Below are 23519 nucleotides of genomic sequence, written 5' to 3'. Positions count from 1 at the left end.
TGAGGTAGGGTATGTGCCAGTAGAGAGAGATATATTAAAGATGTGTGTGAGTGCAGGTAATAGTGTGGGAGAGATGGACTGAAGAAGGTGAGAAGGTATAGGGTCAAGAGGACAGGTTGTGGGATGGCTAGAGAGGAGGAGTTTAGAGACATCAGTCTCTGAGAGAGGAGAGGCGGCCAGTTGAGAGTTACATGGAGGAGAAGCCGGTCTATGCATGTCTGGGGATTGAGAACTGGTTCCTGATTGATGTAACCTTGTTAGAAAGGAAAGTGGCAAAGTCATCTACAGTAAGAGAGGTAGGGGAAGGGGGAGGAAGGGGACAGAGAAGAGAAGAAAATGTTTTGAAGACAGTACGGGTGTTGGGAGAGCTGCCAATCTTCTCTTGGTAGCATGTGGCTTTAGCAGTGGAGATGCTATTGGAAAAAGAGGAGAGAAGTGTTTGGTAATTGGTTAGGTCAGTCGGATCGTTAGATTTACGTCATTTCCTTTCAGCTGCTCTTAGTTTGGCCCGGTTGTTACGCAGAGCTTCTAAGAGCCAAAGGCTCTCATACCTAATCAAGGCTATATATAAGCCAAGGGCTATATACCTAATCTATATTCTGTCTTTGACAGATAGATAGATAGATAGATAGATAGATAAATAGATAGATAGATAGATTTTTTTAACTTTGTGTTTTTGTACTTTTTTTTAATTACTTTTCATAACTTTTATGATTTAAAAAAAAAACTTTTCTGACTTTTATAAAACTATATAACGGACAGGTATGGAACATGAATAATCTAAAATATATCTGAACACTATAACTACTTTGAACAAGAGAACTAGGCTGTAATAACGTGGACTATTTTACATGTAAAACATTTTGCATTACATTTGTCTTACATTCTAAAAACATTCACATATGAATGATGTAAATTGGGACGAAGTGTGCGTCTCGTTATCCATGACATTGTTAAATCTCCGGCTCTCAGCCTCTCACTGAACAGAGCAGACGCAGAGAGAGGTGAGAGTGCAGCGGGAAAGCAAGACCTCGCGCTTGCAGGACAGTACTGGTGATATTTGGAAAGTCGTAAGGTTTGTCCAAAAAGTCGCTAGATTTGTCGCTAGGAACTTCCTTTTTTTGCAAAAAAAAAAAAGTCGCTAATGAGGTCTGAAAAGTCGCTAAGTTGGCAACACTGGTCTGCACTGACAGCTAGATAAAAGACAGGCTAAGCTCCGCCTCTCCCCAGCAAAAAGAAAATACAGAGGGAGAGAAAACGTGGGGTTTTTCATTTACGCACATTCTATTTGAAAAGCAATAAAATACACCGAGAACCCACATGATGCCCTGTCTGAGTTTTTTTTTTCCTTGAAAACAATTTGCGCCCCCTTCCGATCTCTCCGCGCCCCGGGTCGAGAACAGCTGACCTCATGAATGTACAGTAGAGTGAAAGTGGAGGTCGTGTCTCTTTAAGAGATTTGTGAAAATCTCGCGAGAATAGGCGCGAGTGGGCGTGAGAATTTCCTGTGTGTTATCGTTACCCGCTTTTTCATTTCTACTTTTTGGATGTAGTTAGTTGGCTGTGTATAAAAAAGACTACGAATCGCCCAAGGTTACAGACAGTTCGATTCAAACACACACACAGACACACACAGACACACACACACACACACACAGACAGAGCCTTTTGGAAGCTTTTCTTTTAATATCTACTTTTTGGAAAGGCGTGCACGAGACCCTCATCAAGAGAAATTTCCGTGAGTAATAATTTAACTATAAATAAAAGGCTCGAGTGGTCCTCTGTCAGATTACATCACGTGACACAATTAGCGACACGCAGATGGTGAGTTTATTTTTGTTTAAAATCATTCGAGCCAACAGTCAAGTGTATGTGTTTATTTACATTATTACACTCAATTGGGAAATCAATAGGTTGTCAAAATCAAATAATCAAAAAGGTAGCGAACAGAATGTGTCCTCGCTGCAGTCCGTAGCGCGGTGACGTATGGGATTACATCCACTACGTACTGGATGCTGTAGCTGTCACCGTTGATGAATTACTAAACGATACACGGTGTTGTGTTTTGATGTGAGAATCCGTTTGACTCGTAGTCAGTCACTTGTGGCCAGTATTAGAAACAGTGGAAACGCAGTGTCCCAGGTTGAACCATGCTCATTAACTGCCTGGTATTTGGTTGAGAATATCCAACTCCTATGCTCCTCCATGCTGTATTCCTTTTACAGTATAGTACTTATCTTTTGCAGCTAGAACTCTGAGCCAAAGCTAGGTTGTGTTTAGTTCACTTTTCTGTACAGTGTATATCTGTACAATGTACATCATTTCAAATCCTCAGTGAACTTAATCACAGTAATGCTTTATAAATAATTATTGCAGTCATTACATAATGCCACTTGGATATAAACGTTGGCCAAGAAATGACCTGTGGCTGAAAGTAAATAACCAATGCTGTTTCTCTTTTATGGGTGATATGTCTAAAATTATAATACAAGATTAAGGGTCTCCTGCTGTATTTCCTTTAGTAGCTATTACTGACACAACTGCTTTGAATAAAGCACCAAACTCAACTTTTTATATCTTGCTACAGATTATACCAGCACAGGCAATGTATCAGTCACACTATCAATTATATTATTCTACTACAGCGTTATTTTTGCAATGTCAGTTCACATTCATTCAAGTTATTATAATGTTTCTAAGAAAATAAAATGTTCGCAAGATTCAAGATAAAAGCTGAGGGACAAGTGCCTTAATCTCGACAAATCTCTAGGCACTGGGTGGTACACACTATGTTCCTTCAATATACACTCACTGTCCACTTTATTAGGAACACCTGTACACCTGCACATTCATGCAGTTAATGATTATTTTTTTGAATTGTGCTGCTGCCACATGATTGGCTGATTAGATAACTGCATGAATGTACAGGTGTTCCTAATAAAGTGGACAGAGTCTCTGTTGATGAACAAACAGGACTAAAATTACTATTCCAGAATGAATTAATATTGACCTACTCTAAACATGTGTGATAATTCAGTAAATAAACTTATTTATTACACAGGAAAATACTCACTAGTTACACCAGCCTCCATTGTCATTAAGGATATTTAATACCATTCAACATATAATGTTTACCCAAGTGATTGTGCAGTAGATAATTGCTCTCTGTCCTCTTTTTTAAATTAATGATTAGCCAGAGTGTGAGCAGCACATGAGCTAAAACGCCTGCTGAATTACTCTTCGGAAGAAACTCGAGTGAGAGGAGACTGCCATGGCTCACAGACTGTTTGAGGAGAAACACCATGCGTCAATTTACCAAAAGTATCGCATAATTCCACCTGATAGGGTTCTGGAGCTTATTCTGGAGTACCTAAACAAAAAGGTAGGACAGATATTCATTCTTGTTGTCCGTAATTTTATACTACTAACCATGGCTTTAAAATAAAGCCCCAGTTTCATATGTCTCAGTCTCCCTTCCAGCACTGCAGGGTTTGGGCTCCTTCCTCCACCAACACACCTGATTCAGTTCATCAGCTAATGTTCGACAAAAAAATACTAGCTAAAACCTAGCTAAGAGAGAACATTATCAAAACATTAGGAATATTTTCAACTTATAAGAAGGTTATGGTTACAAACATTCCTGCATTGTTTGGCAAACATGGCATAATAACCATGTGTGTCATTTTATGAATCTTTTTGTGTGTTGTGAGTACATGTTTGCGTAAGCCACACTGAACTAAAAGTTAACACTGGAATTACAAAACTTTTAGGAAAAAAAAGGCTTTGATTTTCTTCGTACTTGTGTGCATATGTTGATCACCCTTAAATTGCAGAACCCGTTCCCAACACAGATTATTAGCAGGTAATGACGCCCACAAATCTCAATAAAAGATCAAGTGCACAGACGGCTGGGAACATGAAAGGAACAATGAGGAAAAAGGCACAAAGGCAGAAATGGAAGTTATTTTGACTCCCTTCTATGCCAATAAAAATATGTAGCGGTGTAACAGCACCTGAAAAGCACAAAATGTAGAGACATTTTTCTGAAAAGGTGAACTAGATGTAAATTTAGTGAGGTGACAAGAAAATGGTGTGACATGAAAATGGAGTAGTCTTCGTTTCCTTCATAAGTGTGCCCTTAATCTTTTGTGAGCTGAGCCATTTGTTTATGGCTTATGGTTATGCACAGAATGGCCCATCCTCTGTTTATATGCAGCCTTTCTTTTGTTATAACTGAATGACTAGTTTTTTATTTTTCTTAATTTATGCAAAGTGTTGCAACAGTGCAGGAACGTGTAAAAAAAAAATGCAGTGGCTTAAGTTTGTGAGCTCAAATCCTGGCACCATCAGTGTGCTACTGAGCCACAACATTGACACGTAACCTCATCTGTTCAGCTCACTTATAGGTTGCATTGGATATCATTGTCTGCGAAATAAGTAAATATAAATATGGTTTGTTTGATAGAAAGGAGCTTCTCATGAGCTTGCTGTGGACCTGGGCTGTGGGACGGGACAGAACACTCGTCTGCTCGCCCCTCACTTCCAGAAAGTGGTGGGCATTGATGTCAGCGAGTGCCAGGTGGAGGAAGCCCGGGCAGTGCCAGGGTTTGCCAATGTCACCTACAGGTCTACCATGAAGCCTTTTCTGCAGTCTCTTCTTTGGTTCATGTGAAAAGTTTAATGTGGTGATACATTGTGCACTATGAATCATTTAAAATTGCCATTGTGCTTATCACAGGTCAGGTCCAGCTGAAGAGCTGCCGTTTCCTGATGGCTCTGTGGATTTACTGACTGCAGCATCTGCAGCGCACTGGTTTGATACTGAGCGTTTCCTGAAGGAGGCAGCACGTGTGTTGAAGCCTCATGGCTGTATGGCTCTTCTGGGCTACACTGACGAGTTCAGCCTGTATTATGGCTCCTGTGGTGACAAACTGAACAACATCTGTGCAGAGGTGAGAACTGGAGGACACTGCCTGTCAAAAATTTGGGAGCACCTTTTGGACAGGTTCATCCCCTCAGAGTCCCCCAGAATAAGATGGCCAAATCCAGACTGATGGTTCGCTTCACTTTCACTCTCTTTAGAAGCAAAGCTCTGCTCATGAGTCAAGTTGAATTAAGGTTTTGGGGGCAGAAATAAGAGATACAATATATGGCCAAAAGTATGTGGACACCTGAACATCTCACTCATGTGTTCCTTCTCTAAAGTGTTGCCACAAAATTGAAAGCACACTGTTGACTAGATTGATTTGTATGCTGTAGCTTTAAGATTTCCCTTTTTACTGGAATGAAAGGGCCCAAGCCTGTTCCAGCATGACAATGCCCTGTGCACAAAACGACCTCAACCGAATGAACATCTTTGGGCTGAATTGAAATGCTGACTGCACACAAGGCCTCCTTGCCTGACATCAATGCCTGATCTCACTAATGCTCTTGTGACTGAATGAGCACAAATCCCCACAGACACGCTCAAAATCTCGTGTAAAGCCTTCCCAGAAGAGTGGAGGTTAAATCTGGAACAGAATGTTCAACAAGCACTTATGGGTTTGATGCTCAAGTATCCACATACTCCTTGGAATATAGTGCATGTTCTCACGGCTGTGATTGTTCACTCAACCAATTCTTTTTCTTCTGGAAACAGACATTGATGTCATTCAAAGGAAAATGAGCAAAAATGGCATTGACAAATCGGGTTAATGCATTTATCACTCAAACACAAAATTAGTTTAGTTAATGCATTCTTGTGCAAATATAATGAAATGAAACCCGAACTATTAAAGAAAATGTATTGATACATTGCCACTCAAATGCCTAGATGACTTTTATACATTTACTACTATAATAATCATATACAATGGTATATTCTGTTTCTGTTTCTTCAGGTGAAAAAGGTTATCAAACCGTATGCTAGTCCTCGGGTGGTGATAGCCAACAGTAGACTACAGGCTTTATTTGAAGCTATACCTTTCCCTGACAAAGAGAGGTACATGCAAATGACAACCTGTGTGAGCACAGCCTCTTATTTTAACACAAATCTTATGCAGTAGCATCAGTCCAATGCTTTCTGTAGTTTTTTTTTAGTCTTTTGCAGTCTTTCACCAGGAATTTTGGTGCAAGCCACTAGTTTAATCAGTTCAATTTGGCCTTCAATATATCTTCCTCCTGTTTGGTCAGAATTAATGATTATTATTCAATTTTCGGAGTTAACTTTATACTTTTGATTTTGAAAAAAATGCATATTTGGGACAGGATGGGTCGAGGCTGAAAATGTACAACATTTTAAAAATGAATTGTTCAGAAATATGTCCAGAGAAAAATCTTTTTGCAAGCCTGCATATAAATAACAAATTTATTGAGTATGGAGAAGAAAAAGCGGCTACTAATTTACTTTATTATTTAATAAATTATTCAATTAAATTATGCAGAATGCAGCGAGCTGCAGAAGCACTTTAATTCTGCATCGGCCTGCATCTCAAATCTACTGTTCACAAGCCATAATACATAAGATGAGTAAAATCAGGATCAAATTATGTAATCAATAAATAGACAATGAGCCTCATTTATAACACTATATGAAAGGATTTATTTGTAAATCGCTTGTACAAATGTTTACATGAGAAATTTAGTATTCATGAAATTTCTTAAAAATGTTTATATCGTACTTATGCTCCTGAGTTTGTGCCAACTTATGCATATAACAAGCCAACTATAGTGTGAACCTTGATTGACTTCAGATCATAGAATATGCATGAATTACTGCACTTTTATAGTCAATTGCTTATTTTTTATATCGTTTACAGCTTTTAGCAGACATCCTTGTTGAGACACTTATACAGTGGGGGATATAAGTATTGGATGCATCAACATTTTTTTTCTTCAGTAAGTATATTTACAATGAGGCTATTCACATGAAATTTTCACCAAACATCAGTATTGACTCAAGAAATCCGGAAATATAAAGAATTCACAACATTAAAGTCTAAAGTTATGTGTAATAAAGTGGAATGACACGCTAAGAAAAAGCAGTTCTCCAAGGCAAGGAACCAGCTGAAATCCGTAAGTAGTTAGAAAGTAATTATACCTCCTATCTGTGCAAATTAATATCAGCTGGTTTAGTAAATTGATGGTCTGTAAAAAAGGCTTTTCGTTACCAAGGTGTCACACAAGAAACATCTCATGATGGGTAAAAGCAAAGACCTCTCCAAAGACCTTCACAACCTTATTGTTTCGAAACATTTTGATGGAATCGGATACAGACGTATTTCAAAACTTCTGAATCCTCCAGTAAGCACCACTGAGGCCATTATCCACTAGTGGAAGCAACATCACTCAGTCATCGACCAGTCACGCACAGGAGCTCCTCGCAAGATTTCTGACCAGGGAGTCAAAAGAATAGTTAGAAGAGTAGCCCAAGAGCCAAGGACCACTCAGAAAGAGCTCCAGAAACTCTTGGAGGCAGCAGATGCCATCGTCACAGAGAAAACAATAGGCAATGCACTCCACTGCTCACGCTCAATTGGTTTCAAAGAAAAAAAATCACAGTGTTAGAATGGCCCAGTCAATCACCTGACTTGAATCCAATTGAACAAGATTTAAAGACAATATGTTTAGAAGAATGGGACAAAATCACACCTGAATACTGCGGCCCTTTAATTTCTTCATACAGGAAGCGTCCTGAAGCTGTCATTACAAACAAAGGCTTCTCCAATAAGTATTAAATAAATTTCAGTTAGCGTGTCCAGTACTTTTTCCTGTGTCATTCCACTTTATTACGCAACTTTATTTATGGACTTTAATGTTGTGAATTCTTTATATCTCTGGATTTCTTGAGAAAATACTCTAGAAAAAAATGTTGACGCATCCAATACTTATTTCCCCCACTGTAGATACTCAATCACGTTATCAAAAATACATACTTGTGCTAGTTCACTAGGACTAATAGTATAATTGAGAAAAGCATGCCAACCCAAACCCATAAATTAAGACAAATAAAACTAATCATTCAATTATGACAAAAGACATGCTGGGGTATAAAGGGTGGACGGGTTCTGACCTCAACCCCACTGAACATCTTTGGGGTGAACTGGACTGCTGACTGCACCCAGGCCTGCTCACCCAACATCAGTGCCTGACCTCACTAATTCTCTTGTGTGTGAATGAGCAAATCCCCAAAGCTATGCTCCAAAATCTAGTGGAAAGCCTTCCCAATGAGTCAAAATAACTTCTGCTTCAGCAACAAAATTTCACTGTGGTTTATGTTTGGGCCTTAACTGTGTTATTATATTGCTAAATATCTAACTGTAGTGTGATCATTTAGTAATATAATTTTGCCTTTTTAAGCACCATTTTAACTGGCTGGCCTTAAGTAACCTGCCTGGAAGGTGCAGGCAATCCAGGTTAATCAACTTTGAGGATTCCGGGCAACTGAGTTTTCTCGAACAGCCGCTCTCACTGTGCGCCACTGCCACCCTGCTGTCTGCCCCTGCTGGTAGCGCAGCCTTTTACACCAGAACTGATATAAACATCTATCTATTATTGCCTAACATGAAGGCAACATCTTAAGGAGATCATAGATGCCTGATGTGAAGCTGGGTAGAGTTTATGTTTATAGTGAGAGTTGATCTTGTCCAAACCATGAAGCTTTTACATTCTTGTTCAACACTGTGGACATTATCGTTATCCAGTGTCTGACCAAAAAACCAAGTTTGATCATTGCAGTTTAGTGAAGTGTTCATTCCCACCAAACAAAATATATTATTTGAATCGGTGGGTTTATCATTCAGGTGTGGAGTATTGTTTCTGAGCTGTATTAGAGCACAGTAGTGCATTTAGGGCAGGGTTATTACCCAATGTTAGGATAGATATTTAAAAATTGTGCAGCAACAAAGGAGCTCTGTATCGGCGTAATTCATCCAAGAGCTACAGTTCATTGATGGTTTACAGTAGGAAAATACAGTAGGAAAATACATTATTTACTTATTCATATTTTACATGTTACTTGCTGCCAACAATAATGTAACGTATGTTAAAATCTACATTACTTCAGATTCGGAACTAAAGTTGGTGTGATACTATTTTTGACTTAACCTTTAATCTGTCTCTCTTTGGGAAGGATTGAAAGAATTCCACTGAAGATGGAGATGACGGTTGCAGGCGCAGTTGGCTTTGTGGAGTCTTTCTCTTATTGTCAGACCTACTTTAAGAAAGATCCCCAAGCTGCAGCTGCTCTTTTAGAGTCAATGATGAAACGGTAACCAGTTTACTAATAATTCAATATATTATGTAGTTTTATATAGTTGGTGTAATATGATAACAGGAACTAGCTTGTCTTGAGGACATTTCAAAACATTAAATGCAAGTATAAACAGATAAAAAGTACAATATCTTTTTTTATTAAATAATCCAATTAATGTAATGTAAGAGAAATAAAATGGTCTGTGCTGTTGTAAGATAATAAACCAAACACCATCATACCACCTCATTGTTGATTATTTCCCTATAACAGCATGCCCTGGTGTTTTATTCCTTCCATATTATCATCTCTTGTGATGTTGTGCTTTACAGTAAATTTATTCTTATGAACGATATTTTTGTATACATTGTGTTTATAGATACAAATTTGTAATGCATTCAGCCTCCATTCTGTTTCAGGCTTCTAGAGGAAATGGGCGTCTCATCACCTGACACTAAGTTAGAGTTCACGACGGACTTCTATTGTGTGCTGGCATGCAAACCACAGTGAAGAGAACCACTCTGAATTGAGGGAGGACTAACATGATGGTCGCAGAATATTTTTCATGGCCATTTACCATAACATTTGTGCACTATTAAATAAACCTGTTATTAGTAGAAATCATCCTTATGTACCACATATTTGCACACAAAATGTTAAAACAGTAAATTATGTCCAGAAGTATAGTCAAACTATAAAAGCTAATAAAACCTTAATTTTACATGTGTGACTTGGAGCAGTTTCTCTTGCTGTGAATATTACATTCTGAACATGAACATTGCATAAAAATGTTTACTTTACATTCAAACTTTATCCAGTCCAAGGTAATCATGCTTAAATGCAGTGTGTGTGTGTGTGGAATTTATATTTATGTGCAAGTCAGAACCTTTTTTTCAAGTGGTTCCCAAGTGCTGGAACTCTGATGTCTAACACAGTTTGTTGATTTCACTGCTCAGAGAAAATTCAATTCACCAGTTAGTTAATTAGGAAACTAACTCATGGAAGAAGTTGAGAATGGAGGATCTGTCTTTTTTTTTTGTTGTTGTTGGTATATTTAACATGCAGGCGTACATTATATTATCAGTATGTTTCACTATTTTCACACCTAGTTCATTTGAGCCCTCCAAATGCTCTCAGAGCAGTTTAGCATGTATATGTGAACAAACCATGTGATCTTAGACTCCCATAAAAGGAACCGTACTTTGAACACCTCCGGAGATTGTGTAGGTACAGTTTGTTTGTGGGTCAGTTTGTGGTTCGATTTCTTCATGATATGTGAAAGCAATGAGGTCCCGGTCCCCTTTGCATTTCATTTCGACATCTATACCTGGAGGCTTGCCATACGTGCAGCCATGTTCTGTCACTGCTGAAAACAACACAAAACTTTTCAGCATGTTGTCAGGTCATGGGATTGTGTTGTCTCAGGAGGAGAGCTGTGAACTTCTTGAAATTTGGAAAGCGGATTGCATTAAACGCCAACTATCCTCAACGCATAAGAACATAAAAGTGTTTTGTTTTCTCAAAAAATGAAGAGGCTAGAACAGAACTGCACTACAATGCCTGGTAAAAGTAATAAAATAAAATTAAAAAAACTACGATAGAAGTACATGAGCACCCGTGACAAAATGCGTCGAAGGGGTGAGTCTGCTAAAATGAAGGATTACTGGCCCTTCTATGATGACTTGGATGAAATATTGGGTGCAAGCTGGAGTCTGAGTTCTTATGAAGTTGTGGTGTGAATAAGAAAGGATCACTTCATTGCTGAAGAGGACCAAAAAAAAGAACCGGGTTCTCTTTTGAGTCCACTATATTGTGAACAGCAAAAGGCCTGAGGCCACTTTCGGCTGGTTCAGCTTCTGGTTCACTTCAAATGAACTGGGTTTGGTTCTTTTAAAATGAACTATATGTGAAAACACCCTAAATGTGGTGATGTCATCATTTTTGCCAGGCGTTGTATTTTACAATTTGGATTTGTTGCCGCTAGATGGCGCATGAACGCTATTACCAGACTGATTACAGGAATATGAGTTGGATAATCTTTGCCTGGTACTCAGAGAGAAAGTGCTTCTAAAAAGAGACTTGAAGAGAAGCCTGAAGTTTAGATGTAAGATTTGTGCCATGCTCTTACAGGGGGCACATTCTGGACACAGAAATGACAGATACTATTTTTCACATCAATTGTGAAAACAAATAAATAATATTTTTAAAAAGGAAAAAACAACACAAGTTTTGTGTCACTATTTTTGGGGCTGTTTTGTTTTTACAAGAATGAAATAAAATAAAAAAACTTAAATAAAAATAAATAAGCTTTATTTTAAAGCAATAAAAATGTGTTTTTATTAGTGTGTAATTTAACACTAGATTAAATTACACTACATTAAATTACAGCTGCTTAGCATATTCAGTCACCAGAGCCAAACCGAAGTCTCCTTCTGATGAAGTCAGGACAATAATACCTCCCTCAAGACACAAACCCTGTGCGGAATGGACTGTTTAGTGAAGCTGCTTTAGACAAACACAAAGCTGTTAATTTACTGCCATAGAGTGAAGTTGCTTTGAACAAACACAAATCACTTAATGTACACACTTAGAATACCATTTGTTAGAAAGTGTGTTATAGTTTTAGATTATGCTTGCTGTGCAGAGAGGTACGGACTGACACAGAAATCAGTTAGGCCTACTGTTTAGTAAGACACAGAATTCATCTAACTCAATACACACTTAGAATATAACTTGATCAAAAGTGTACTATGAATTTAGATAATGCTTCCCACAAGTAATTCCTAACTGTTGGGTATACATACCAGATTATACCTGATTAACATATCCAAACATTAGTAAACTTTGTAGTTACACACATTGAAACATTAGTCAACTTTATAGTTACACACACTGATTACACTTTATATTCTATATAATATTCTATTTACATTCACTTTATATTCTATATTCTGGGACTTACTAAGTCCCACCTAGCTCAAGAGAGTAATCTCACAATCCAGTCCCATCTTTAACACTAACTAGTGATCAATGAATGATCACGTCAGCCATCTACCAATGACCAAATCCTGAAACCACTCTCTTGTGGAGACCAGAAACAAACATCTCCTCTCCCATTGGCTAGAAAGGAGTAAAAGATTCTGTCTCCCTTTCCTTAACCACAAAAATCAAGGCAGTGTTTGTAAGTGTGAGGATGCATTTGGTTTAGCACTTGCCCGTGGTTGTCACGGTGATGTAGAATACACAGTTGATTAAGCACATATAGCTGATACAAGTATAGACTGATAAACATGAATACAAAACAATTTTCTCGGTTTGTTTACAATGATCAATCAGACACGTATCACCCTGTCTCTAAACACACTTGCTTATATTTTAATAGAAAAATGGAAAAAAACAGAAAAATAAAAAAACCATCACATCCTTTCTCAAGGGATGTCTTAGCAATGTTTGTCTTTGACCCAGATACTTTGCGTATCACAGGGGGTCACCTTTGGGGAGAGGTCAAGCTAGTACTTACACCCAGGGCATGGTTTATCAAGCCTCTACTTTGTCCTCACTTGAGGAACTGGAATCTGTTTCATCCAGTTGCAGCTGATCAGACATCCAATCTGGCTTCATTTTAGACCCTATCTCACGTCTTGACTTGTTCTTTCTTCTGAGATGTCAGCCACTGGATCGTCCCCTTCGATCACCTAATCGTCTTTTCTCCTAGGTCTTAATCTATTAGAATGTATTATTATAATACAACCAGTCCCACCAGACTCACACCCCCACAGTCTGTACAAATGATGCAATCACTCAAACCAGATTCAAACATTCAATGAAAAGCAGACATATCTCACAAAGTTCTGTGTTACCAGCTCAATCTGAAGATCACACACAGCTGTGTTTTTTTTTCTCACTCACTCTCCGTCAATTGCAAGCATGTCCACGCAGATAAGAGCCCACACATACACTGAGGCCTTCAGTCTCCAAAAACTAATTTTCAGAACTTATCAAACACACCTGTCTCCTTATTTTATGGAGCTCATTCACATACACACCTTATTCTAGTTATCATTCAGTCACATATAATAACAGAGTGATATCTTCCTAATGTAAGGCTCCTGGAGCGCTGCCCCTCACCAAAGTGGAATCTAGCCTGGCATGGACACCCCACTCATTTCCAACACTCACTCCCCGGGGAGAGTCTAACAACTGTACACTGCCACAGTATTTACACACTTGTTCAATTGACTGAGGTGATGATAAGCAGTGTGAAAGTAACTGTTGCATGGTGTAGATGCATTTTGGACTTCCTATAATTTTTATCCTGATTGTATTATACAACTCCGAACAGGTCACTCGCACCGGTGCGAATAAATATTTATTCACAGTCGCACAAAGTACTTTTCAGTCACAAATGCGAGTGAAATGGTCGCATTGTACAGCCCTGAGTTTATCTGCAAAGTTTTTTCCTGTCCGGCGTCATGACGTTTAATGTCCCCGACAACCTCTGTAGTGCCATTTCGCAACATGTTAGTGTCATGATTTCCCCTCGCGAAAGCGCTGGAGCGCGCAGCGAAACTGGCAGTTCGAGCGCTAAAATGCCCTTGTTTCCGGGTTTTGGCATTACAAAATGATGTCATCCCTGCGCCACTCTATGGTGACTGGCTGTAAGTTTAGGAAGCGCTTGATTTGAACTGCAGCGGAATTTTCTATGAGTGGAGGACGAACTTTAAATGTTAATATCGCAGTCTATCATGTTCATTTAATTGTGGGCAGTCAAAATCGTAATCGCAATTGATATTCGATTAATTGTGCAGCCCAAATATATATATATATATATATATATATGTATATTTATATATACTTTACACTTTATATATATTATGTATATATATACACACACACACATGCACACATAAAATATATAATATAATAGTATATATGCATTACTTTTTATGGATACACAAAAAGCACTGAATTAAACTACAGTCCTAAAGTAATAATAAAAACTCCCTTTCACTGCATCTTGTGGTTTCTGTTACTCACTGTCTTTAGGAATATCATTTTAATTCTGTTTACTTTTGATCAAAATGTTTTAAATAGACATTACAGATCTTACTTGCACTCGCACTCCCACTGTGTATCACCGCGTAAACACCGCTCGTTACTAACACATCACTTCCCTTATAATAACTGACAGAATACACAACTGTTTGTCCAATTATATAAGACTGAAAAGAACCCAATACACACAGACACACACCAGAATATATATTATTAATTTAGGACTGTAGATTAATTCAGTGCTTTTTGTGCATCCATAAAAATAATGCATATATATATATGTGTGTGTGTGTGTGTGTGTATATATATATATATATATATATATATATATATATATATATATATATATATATATATATATATATATATATATATAATGCATATATTAAATATATGTATTACTTTTTATGGATGCAGGTAGATGGGCTAAACAGGCATGCACAACTAGGCCTAAATCTGATTCACTTGACCTCAAAAAGCATGCGCTTAGATGGGCTGAAGAGGCATGCACAACTAGGCCTGGAGCTCATTCACTTTACACCAAAAGCATGCGCTTAGATGGGCTAAAGAGGCATGCACAGTTAGACCTGGAGCTAATGCACTTTACCCAAAAAGCATGCGCTTAGATGGGCTAAAGAGGCATGCACAACTAGGTCTGGAGCTCATTTACTTTACCCCAAAAGTATGTGCTTAGATGGGCTAAGGAGGCATGCTCAATTAGGCCTGGAGCTCATTCACTTTAACCCAAAAGCATGCAGGTAGATGGGCTAAAGAGGCATGCACAATTAGGCCTAAAGCTAATTTACTTTACCCCAAAATCATGCAGGTAGATGGGCTAAAGAGGCAGACATCCTGTTGTTTTCTCAGGATCTCGACTTAATTTTCTCGTGATCATGACATAACAAAAGCTGTTCCCTTTCAAAGGGAACTCGACGTTGCGTTTAGCATAACAGTTTGGGAGCGCCCTTGCACGCATGACTGGTATCTGACACTTGTGTAAAATCATGCCTCTATTTATAGCATGCCATGATCAGGTGATGTGGCAATTAAGCGCGTCACGTGATATAAATATGGTACCTTTGAACCGTGCCATCAGCCTTATTATCTTCAGCGTGACTGCATGTCAGTTGTTTGTGTAAAGAAACAAAAGACGCTTCATTTCCGCTCTATCTTTTCTCAGAATCTCAGAACTTTTCTATCCCTTTAAAAAAAGAGAAGAAAAAAAAGGAATGAACAGCATGGCTATTTAGCTATGCTGAAGGTGGAGGAGGCGCTTGCGAGCTACCTCTCTCCATCGACAGGTAATTTAGGGAGGCCGGCTTTGCCATCCAAGCCACCATGTAAGGCCACCGTGGCATTGGTGGGCAAGGCCTATGCAGTAGTAGTCTTGCTTGTGGGTCACTGCAGACAATGACAGTGTTGCGGGCCTACCAAGCAGACCAGCTGAGTGAGCTCAACATATGGCGACATTCAGCCAGTTTCTTCCCTGTTGTGTCGAGTTCACCCGGACATCCACGTGTGGAGCCCGGGCCAGCACTAGTGCAAGGGAGACACAGAAGGTGAGTATAGCAGCCCTCCAACCCTTGCAAACAGCCAGGGGAACCGGGCGGCCACAGTCGCGGCCTGCTACTAGGCCTGATCTGAGAATGGTCATAAAGGTCAAGCAGACAAAGAAGAGCAGTCCTGAGGGGCTGTGGAGAGACGTATCAGGGGACATGAGGTTGTTAGGGCAGTTAGCCCCCAGTGCTACTGTAGGGCCTCCCCTAGCCAAGGCTTTCCCAAGTTTTCAGTGTTCTCTGATCAGCGAGCTGTCACAGGGCAACAAATATCTGATGCTTTCCCTCCAATAGAATGTGGAATAGTTAACGTCACTAAAAGACCATCTGGCAGCGTGGAAACTACTGCCAAATGTGTCTCCATGGGTTCTGTCTACTGTAGAAAAGGGTTACCGGGTCCAGTTTAGAGCTCGACCCCCCCACGTCATCTGGAGCGGCATATAAATTGTCTAGAAATGTGGGCCATATTTCTAGCATTGAAATTCCTTCTTCCTCAATTGAGAGGTCACCATGTGTTTACAGACAACACAGCATTGGTCTCATATATTGACCAGCAGGGAGGATTATGTCCACACTCCCTGTTCAGGCAGATGCAACTAATGCTTCTCTGGGCAGAGGGAAAGTTTTGTCAGTGAGTGCAATGTACATTCTGGGCAACTGGAACATGGGGGCAGATATCCTGTTGAGCCCAGGGATTGGTGGCTCCATCCACAAGTGGTGGCGTCCATATGGCGGAGGTTTGGCCAAGCGGGACTACAAGTGTTCGCCTCCAAGGAGACAACACACTGTGGTTCTCCCACCAAATTTTTTTTGGTAGGAGAAGGGCCAAAACAGGCTCTTTTGATAGTAAAGGTTGCAGACCCCTGACCTAAACCAAAGAAATAACTGTAATTACAAAATTATTCAATAAGCATATATAACTTAACAACATGCCGTGTGCCCTTTTTGGGGTGTGTTTAAATTACAAATGTAAACAATCTTTATAACAGTTGTAAAAATTAAACTTTTGTAAGCCACTGCAATGTTCCATTTCTTCACTCAGTCCCTCTGATCGTGCTTCAAACACTGAACTGTCATGAATAGAAGTCTCTCAAAATATACGTTCTGCTACATTACATGAGTTCAAAAGGAAAGATGGACACATGTAATAATAATAATAATAATAATAATAATAATAATAATAATAATAAACATTACACAAATGAAACATGTCATAGTTTATCACATGTTTAACAAAGCAGTACAATCTATGATTGTGCACAAATGCTCCTAATTGTGACGTGACTGATTGCAAACATATTTTCAAAAAGTTTAGGACATTATAGTCTCACAGGTATAGAGAGCACACTTAATCACAGATCTGTCAGAGAGGCCCAGAATCAAGATTGGGAAACTTCGTTAAAATGCCTGATTGACTGCTGTCATGTATAATTTGGGCACTTAAAACATTCTCATTTGAAGAGTCACATTCAGTCAGGAGTGGAAATCTCTCGCCCATTCAGAGCATGTAATCATTTGCAGCACATATAATGTCTTATTTCATAACAATTAGTTGACTGTATGACTGTTGACTGTATGATCACACTCCAAATAGCTTGGTAAAGTTAGCCAGTCACTCATTTTAAACGAAATCCACCCAGAGAGCAAGCGAAGCATAAACTGTGCAATTCTTTACTCAGATGGACAACTTACTGCAGGGTTCAGAGCTAGATGAAACGCACGGAGAGCAGTGATTTTTTAACATTACTTTGATGTTGGATAATGTCAGCTAACTAGCAAATATTTGTAGCTGTGCCAAATTCTTTTTCATGCAAATGTGTATACTTGGTCCTTCGTACTTGTAAAATAGTATTGGTACCACCGTTGATGTACCACTAGAAGGTGAAAGTTGTCACACATAACACAGACCTGCAGCTAAACATTTCACCCAAGATTAACAGCATGTCAGGTCAACTCAGTTCCCCAGAATACACTGCAGCCTACAGACATGCCCACCTCTACTCTCTAGACTACGCTCTAGACTACGCTACCCAGAACCCACCACCACATACACGTTCACAATCATTAGACTACTGAGCACACTCACCTGCTCCCAATCACACACACACACACACACACACACACACACACACACTTTAAAAGACAGACCTTCATTCTGTTCAGATTGTGCATCTGCCTTTGACAATTACCAAGCCTTGATTTCTTTTGTTTGTTATCCTGGTTCAGCCCAGTTTATGTTGATAGTGCCTCGCCTGACCTACACCTGTTTTTTGACCTTGATATTGCATTTCAATTTGAATTTGTCTGCCTGACCATTTCAAAAAATATACTCTCTCCTGCATTTGCATCCATCTTACCAACTGTTATTGTGACACAGCATAGTTCTAACAAGTACAAATACAGTAAAGACATGCTTTCAAAGTCTCAATTTATTTAAAATGATTTAAAATACATATATTAAATAATCTATTTAAGTCTACATTTAAACACACTCTTATTATTTTGATTTCATCCAGTGGTTTTTTTTTGTATGTTGAAACCCTGAAATGAAAGTTGAAATAAAAAGTGATGTGTAGTTATTAGAATGTAATATCACATTACTTTGATTTAATAACTCTTCATTTCATCAGAGTAGGTCATAATTTTAACTCAAAATCACTTTAATTTTATTTAATTTCATAAATATATCATTATTTTGAGATATTATCTTATTATTTTGATACTCGGAACAAGATATTCCATCAATATTTCCAGTTTTCTCATTATTTTGGTTTAATTGACAAGGCGAGTCGAAATAACGTCATAGCACTTCATCAAGCTATTCACAATGAACTGTTCAGTGATTCTGTAAAAACAAACTTTCACAAAGAATATGAATCTTTTAATCTGCAATATTTCATTAATGAACTAGAATAAAACAATATCAGCTCTAACTGAACTGATTTACTCTTACAGAGCAGTGAAGTGGTAGGAGCTTTAGAGGAGATTCTTTACCAAAAACGCATAGGAATGGCAGTAATTTGTCAGTAAATCTGTGTGTGAAAGTGTGTATGAGTGTGTTAGTGAGGGGGTCGGAGAATGACAATTTTCCTCTGTTCCAGTCCAGCTGCACTCTGATCTTCTGCAGTTTCTGTGCTACTGAGAGGAGAGTCTCTGGATCTGGTGTAGAAATTGCTCTATATTTACCTTTATTATATGCCACACACCAGATTCCACTTCTGAATAATACAATCCCCTTCCTCTGAGCAGATTCTGTCATCACACCCACAAACCAGAATGTACAGTGTCCAACTTCAACATCCCAGCAGTGTGTCCCTGAGTTAAAGCCCTCAGAGCCCAGGATACAGCAACATTTATTATCAAATCTCTCTGGATTATCAGGAAGATTCTGTTTCTCATCACCGAATCTCACACTGGTCAGATCATCAGATACAATGAGGTTAGGATGAACAGTGTTGGGGTCCAGAAATACAGGTGCTGAAAACACACACACACACACACACACACACACACACACACACGAATAAGAAAAAACTACAAAAGAGCACCCATTGTCATTGTACAGCTTTTCCATTTCATTATCTTCCCTTTTTACATTTAGTTTCTATGGAGCTAAGCTAACTTAGACATTAGGTTAGCATGGAACTAGCTAACATTTAGCTAAACCAAAGAAATAACTGTAATTACAAAATTAATCAATAAGCATATACAACTTAACAATATGCTGTGTGACCTTTTTGGGGTGTGTTTAAATTACAAATGTAAGCAATCTTTATAACAATTGTAACTGTAAAAGTTTTGCAAGCCGCTGCAACGCTCCATTTTTTCACTCAGTCCCTCTGATTGCACTTCAAACACTGAACCTTCTGATGGCAATAGAAGCCTCTCAAAATATACGGTCTGCTACATTATGTGAGTTCAGAAGGAACGATGGACACATATGTAATAATAATAATAATAATAATAATAATAATAATAATAATAATGATAATAATAATATTACACAAATGAATTATGTCACAATAAAGATCACATTTGTATTACTAACAAATATAGAAAAATGAAAGGGAAAAGAACAAAAAAAATTATTAATGTTTAACACACACACACACACACACACACACACACACACACTTACTCAAAGAAAGAAAGAGAGTCTTACTGTATTGGACAGTGTGCTGCATCTTCTCCCAGACTCTGAACTTCAGGTTGGCCAGATGTTTTGCCACATGGATCAGTGCTCCTGAAAGCTCCTCTGGATGCTGCAGTGTGCACTGAGTTCTGCAAAAACATTCAGGAGTCAGTGTTGCTGTGGGTTTGGATTCAGAAACACAGAAAACGACAGAGACGGGAACTACATCACTCACCTTTTCACTGTGGCCTTGGAGTTCTGTAAAACAACAACACAAATATCAGTGGATATGATTTACATTTTTACACCACTGAAATGTCACGTTTCTGATGATGGAATGAAGTTTCACTTTCTCACTGAATAAATACTGACTAAATGATCCTCACTTGTAAGAACAAGACGTCTTCAGCTCTCATCTCCTCTTCTATGACTCTGATTGTGTCTGAAAGATACGATATGTTTCTGCTCAGCTTCTCAATCTTCTCCTTCATCATCTGACTCTTCTGCTCCTCTTCCTCTCTCAGTGCAGCGATCCTGACTGCCTCTTCATCTCGAAGGAACTGGTGGAGCTTCTCAAACTCCTCCTTAATCTGCCACTCTGTGTGTTGGGCCTGAATCTGCAGTGAAGAGCAAATCAAATTAAATTTAACTGATTATGCAATGATGGAATATATAACATCAAAACAATGTTATTGACGCTAACCTTTATATGTTCTGCAGTCTGACTCCAGTTCAGTTTACAATCTTTAAAGATCTTCAATTTCTCCTGTAAGGGCTTCAGAGCAGATATGAGCTCCTCCTGAAAAAAATCAACACACTGCATGGAGACTCTGTGTTTCAGATATCATTTTACCTCAGTTTAAATAAATTGATTACAAAGTCATTGTAATAATTACGAACAACAGCGTTTGTTCACATGTGACATATGACATCACAGATACATATTATTTACCTTACAGTCTGTTACTGCCTCATTAATGGGGCAGAATTTGTGGTTGGTGTGTTTTCTTGAAGTCTGACACACCACACACACCAGCTGTTGATCGTCCTGACAGAAGAGTTTGAGTTTCTCACTGTGCAGACTGCAGACTGTTTCAGACCCTGACGAAGATCTCTGACTTCTCTCCTGTAAGAAAGTCTCACACAGGTTCTTTAAGGCCAGGTTTGTGGTAGGTTCAGGCAGAGTCGACTTCCTCCTACAAATAGGACATTCTCTGGATTCTTTGGCCTCCCAGAACTGCTGCAAACACACTTTACACACACTGTGACTGCAGTGCAAGAGAACAGGATCCTGGAAGATTTCACAGCACACAGGACAGGAGAAATCCTCCTCTGAAAACTTAGAAGCCATTTGATTCTGCTGTTGTTGTTCTCTCCAGTCCCAATGCTCAGAGTTTCACTTTCATTTTGGTAAAAAGTAATCACACCCTGATTTCAGATTTTTTCAAACAGATAACTTAGTAGGTCCAGTTAGAAATCACTTCCTTTCACAGTGCTGAAAATGAGACTCAGATTTCTCCATAAACTGAGAATAAAACTAATCTCAGAAGAGCAGAACACTGCAGGCTGTTTATGAAGGACTGCAGTCGTCTCAGATTCTGCGCTTCCTCAATAAGAGGAGTTTTAGAGAGACAGGTATGACCTGTTACAGTCATCACTTACACCAGGAACAGCACATAACACCTACTTAAAGGGGCAGCAGTAAAAAAATTTAATTCTTTACTTGTGCAAAAAACCTGGAAGATATCTAGGACATTTAAAAAAAAACAAAAAAAAACAACAACAACAAAAAAACAAAACAGATTAATCATGGCCTTAGCACAAGTGTATTAAGCCATTTGGAAAACTGAATTCTAGTCTTTAATACTTGTTTGGATGTTCTTCCTGTCAACCATTGTATAGATTCTACTGTAGGTTCTGGGGGCGTAGCTTTGTGAACATGGGTGGGAATCATTCAAATGTCAAACACACCTAACTGTTAGAGACCTAATCTTACCTAATGCACCTTTAAGCACTGAGAACAGACAAATTAACAACAATTGTGGGAGGAATTTATCCAGTGATGAATTTGAGTCTTCTGAACTGAGAATAATTTTTTAATTCCTGTAATCTGTTAAAGTCACTCTTCCAGTTTAGGACAGAATGCTGTAATTCCCAATAGAATGAACTGGATCTCAGTCAGGGAAATCAAGTGTGAAATCTTACGAGCTTGTCATACTTTAAAAATGGCAGATGAGTCAGTGAGCATCAGTAGGAATAACTGATACTGAATCATTTTTAGTCCCCAGGACAGAGACTCAACTGTACAAAGAGATTGTATAGTAGAGCAGATTCATTGTGCACATTGAGGTATAAAATACATAAATACGAGACTAAATAACTCGTATAGACCGATAGCCAGTCCCGGATTAAAAATTCAGAGGCTCCGGGGCACAATGTCTTGTAGGCCCCCCACCCCATCATTTTCTGGACCAGCAGCAACAATATCAATACATTTCCCTGTGTAGTGTAATTCACACACAAACACACATGCACACACCTGTTAATCTAAGCATCTTCGTTGATTTCCCCCCACCACGCCGGGTCAGACACCTGATAAATCCCTTGTGCGCTGTTGTTGCTACAGCTAGCCTTATCCTCAGGCTGTGCTGCCCTGCTAACACCTGCCTCCTCCAGTCCCTGGTTAGCTTGCTGATAATCTTCCACAAATTCTTCACTCTGATTTTCCTCCTGGCTCCGTTTGAAGAACGTTTGAATAGATGACATGTTTATTACAACCAGTTCTCTCACTCATTTTGAACTACAACAACTCCCACAGTCCCCCCGATTAAACACTGGATTATCTGAAGACAGCATGGGCTTTCCACACTTGTGCTTGAACAATTATATCATTGTGTTTAGATTTTAAAAATATCACGTGCTTTTTATTGGTTATACATGGTGTCATTATCTGAAGGCAGCAGCTATTTACACTAGGTGAAAATAAATAGCGATATATTCCATTTACACTATATAAAACTAGTAGTTCTTTGTAATAAGTGCAAATAGTTGTTAGATGCTATTTATGCTTATAAATAGTGTCAGATAATATTTGCACCTGAGTATTGTTGTTCATTAACAGGATGCAGTAATAACATAGAGTGTAAATGACTATATGTATTAAAATTATTAAATAGATGCCACCTTACTGGGACAATAAAGCCCTCCCTACACCTACCCCTAACCGATAAACACTTTATTATTAAACAGTCGTTAGGCGCTTTATTTCCACTTTTCAAATATTTTCTTCATTTATTGAAAATAAAAGTCTTTCTGATCTGATATGTGATGGAAAAGGGAAAAGAGTGCGTTTAGTAAAAGGAAGATCTGAACTCAGGTTGAACGCATTAAAGGCTACTATCAGGTGCCACAATTCCCTACAGACTACACTACTGTAGATAGCAAGTGGTGCACACGTTTTTTAGTCTTATGTGGCCCAACCAGACATTGCCCTCTGTTTTTGGCAATGTAAATGAAAAAAAGAAAAGTAGATAAATTTTTTTTCTTC

The 23519-nt window shown here is 38.6% G+C and overlaps 2 protein-coding genes across 4 annotated transcripts; one reads left to right on the top strand and one right to left on the bottom strand.

Moving 5' to 3' along the window:
• Positions 1-1517: 1517 nt before the first annotated feature.
• On the top strand, positions 1518-9950 carry LOC128608650 (uncharacterized). Of its 3 annotated transcripts, none has more exons than XM_053626548.1 (7): positions 1518-1738; positions 3198-3382; positions 4466-4626; positions 4739-4952; positions 5880-5980; positions 9110-9247; positions 9649-9950. In XM_053626548.1, the coding sequence occupies exons 2-7, from the start codon at positions 3272-3274 to the stop codon at positions 9737-9739; spliced, it is 816 nt and encodes a 271-aa protein (XP_053482523.1). In that variant the 5' UTR covers positions 1518-1738; positions 3198-3271; the 3' UTR covers positions 9740-9950. The 3 variants fall into 3 exon arrangements, with proteins under 3 accessions (XP_053482523.1, XP_053482522.1, XP_053482524.1); XM_053626547.1 differs by having other exon boundaries at positions 3194-3382; XM_053626549.1 differs by having other exon boundaries at positions 1572-1593; positions 3194-3382.
• Positions 9951-18272: 8322 nt separating this feature from the next.
• Positions 18273-22072, bottom strand: LOC128608649 (zinc-binding protein A33-like). The gene is made up of 6 exons (XM_053626546.1): positions 20925-22072; positions 20676-20771; positions 20359-20589; positions 20208-20230; positions 20003-20121; positions 18273-19317 (listed from the first exon to the last, which is right to left on the bottom strand). The coding sequence occupies exons 1-6, from the start codon at positions 21321-21323 to the stop codon at positions 18770-18772; spliced, it is 1416 nt and encodes a 471-aa protein (XP_053482521.1). The 5' UTR covers positions 21324-22072; the 3' UTR covers positions 18273-18769.
• Positions 22073-23519: the final 1447 nt, after the last annotated feature.

This window comes from Ictalurus furcatus, chromosome 6 (assembly GCF_023375685.1).
Source record: "Ictalurus furcatus strain D&B chromosome 6, Billie_1.0, whole genome shotgun sequence".
Taxonomy (NCBI): Eukaryota; Metazoa; Chordata; class Actinopteri; order Siluriformes; family Ictaluridae; genus Ictalurus; species Ictalurus furcatus.
Note: the sequence above shows the minus strand (reverse complement) of the source record. Positions and strands in the feature narration are given on the sequence as shown.

Coding starts and splice junctions, on each gene's coding strand:
- LOC128608650 (XM_053626548.1), top strand. CDS start 3,272: ATGGCTCACAGACTGTTTGAGGAGAAACACCATGCGTCAATTTACCAA. Junction 4,627..4,738: donor TTTGCCAATGTCACCTACAG/GTCTACCATGAA, acceptor TGCTTATCACAG/GTCAGGTCCAGCTGAAGAGC. Junction 4,953..5,879: donor TGAACAACATCTGTGCAGAG/GTGAGAACTGGA, acceptor CTGTTTCTTCAG/GTGAAAAAGGTTATCAAACC.
- LOC128608649 (XM_053626546.1), bottom strand. CDS start 21,323: ATGGCTTCTAAGTTTTCAGAGGAGGATTTCTCCTGTCCTGTGTGCTGT. Junction 20,231..20,358: donor AAGACGTCTTGTTCTTACAA/GTGAGGATCATT, acceptor GTTGTTTTACAG/AACTCCAAGGCCACAGTGAA. Junction 19,318..20,002: donor GCAGCACACTGTCCAATACA/GTAAGACTCTCT, acceptor GTGTGTTTTCAG/CACCTGTATTTCTGGACCCC.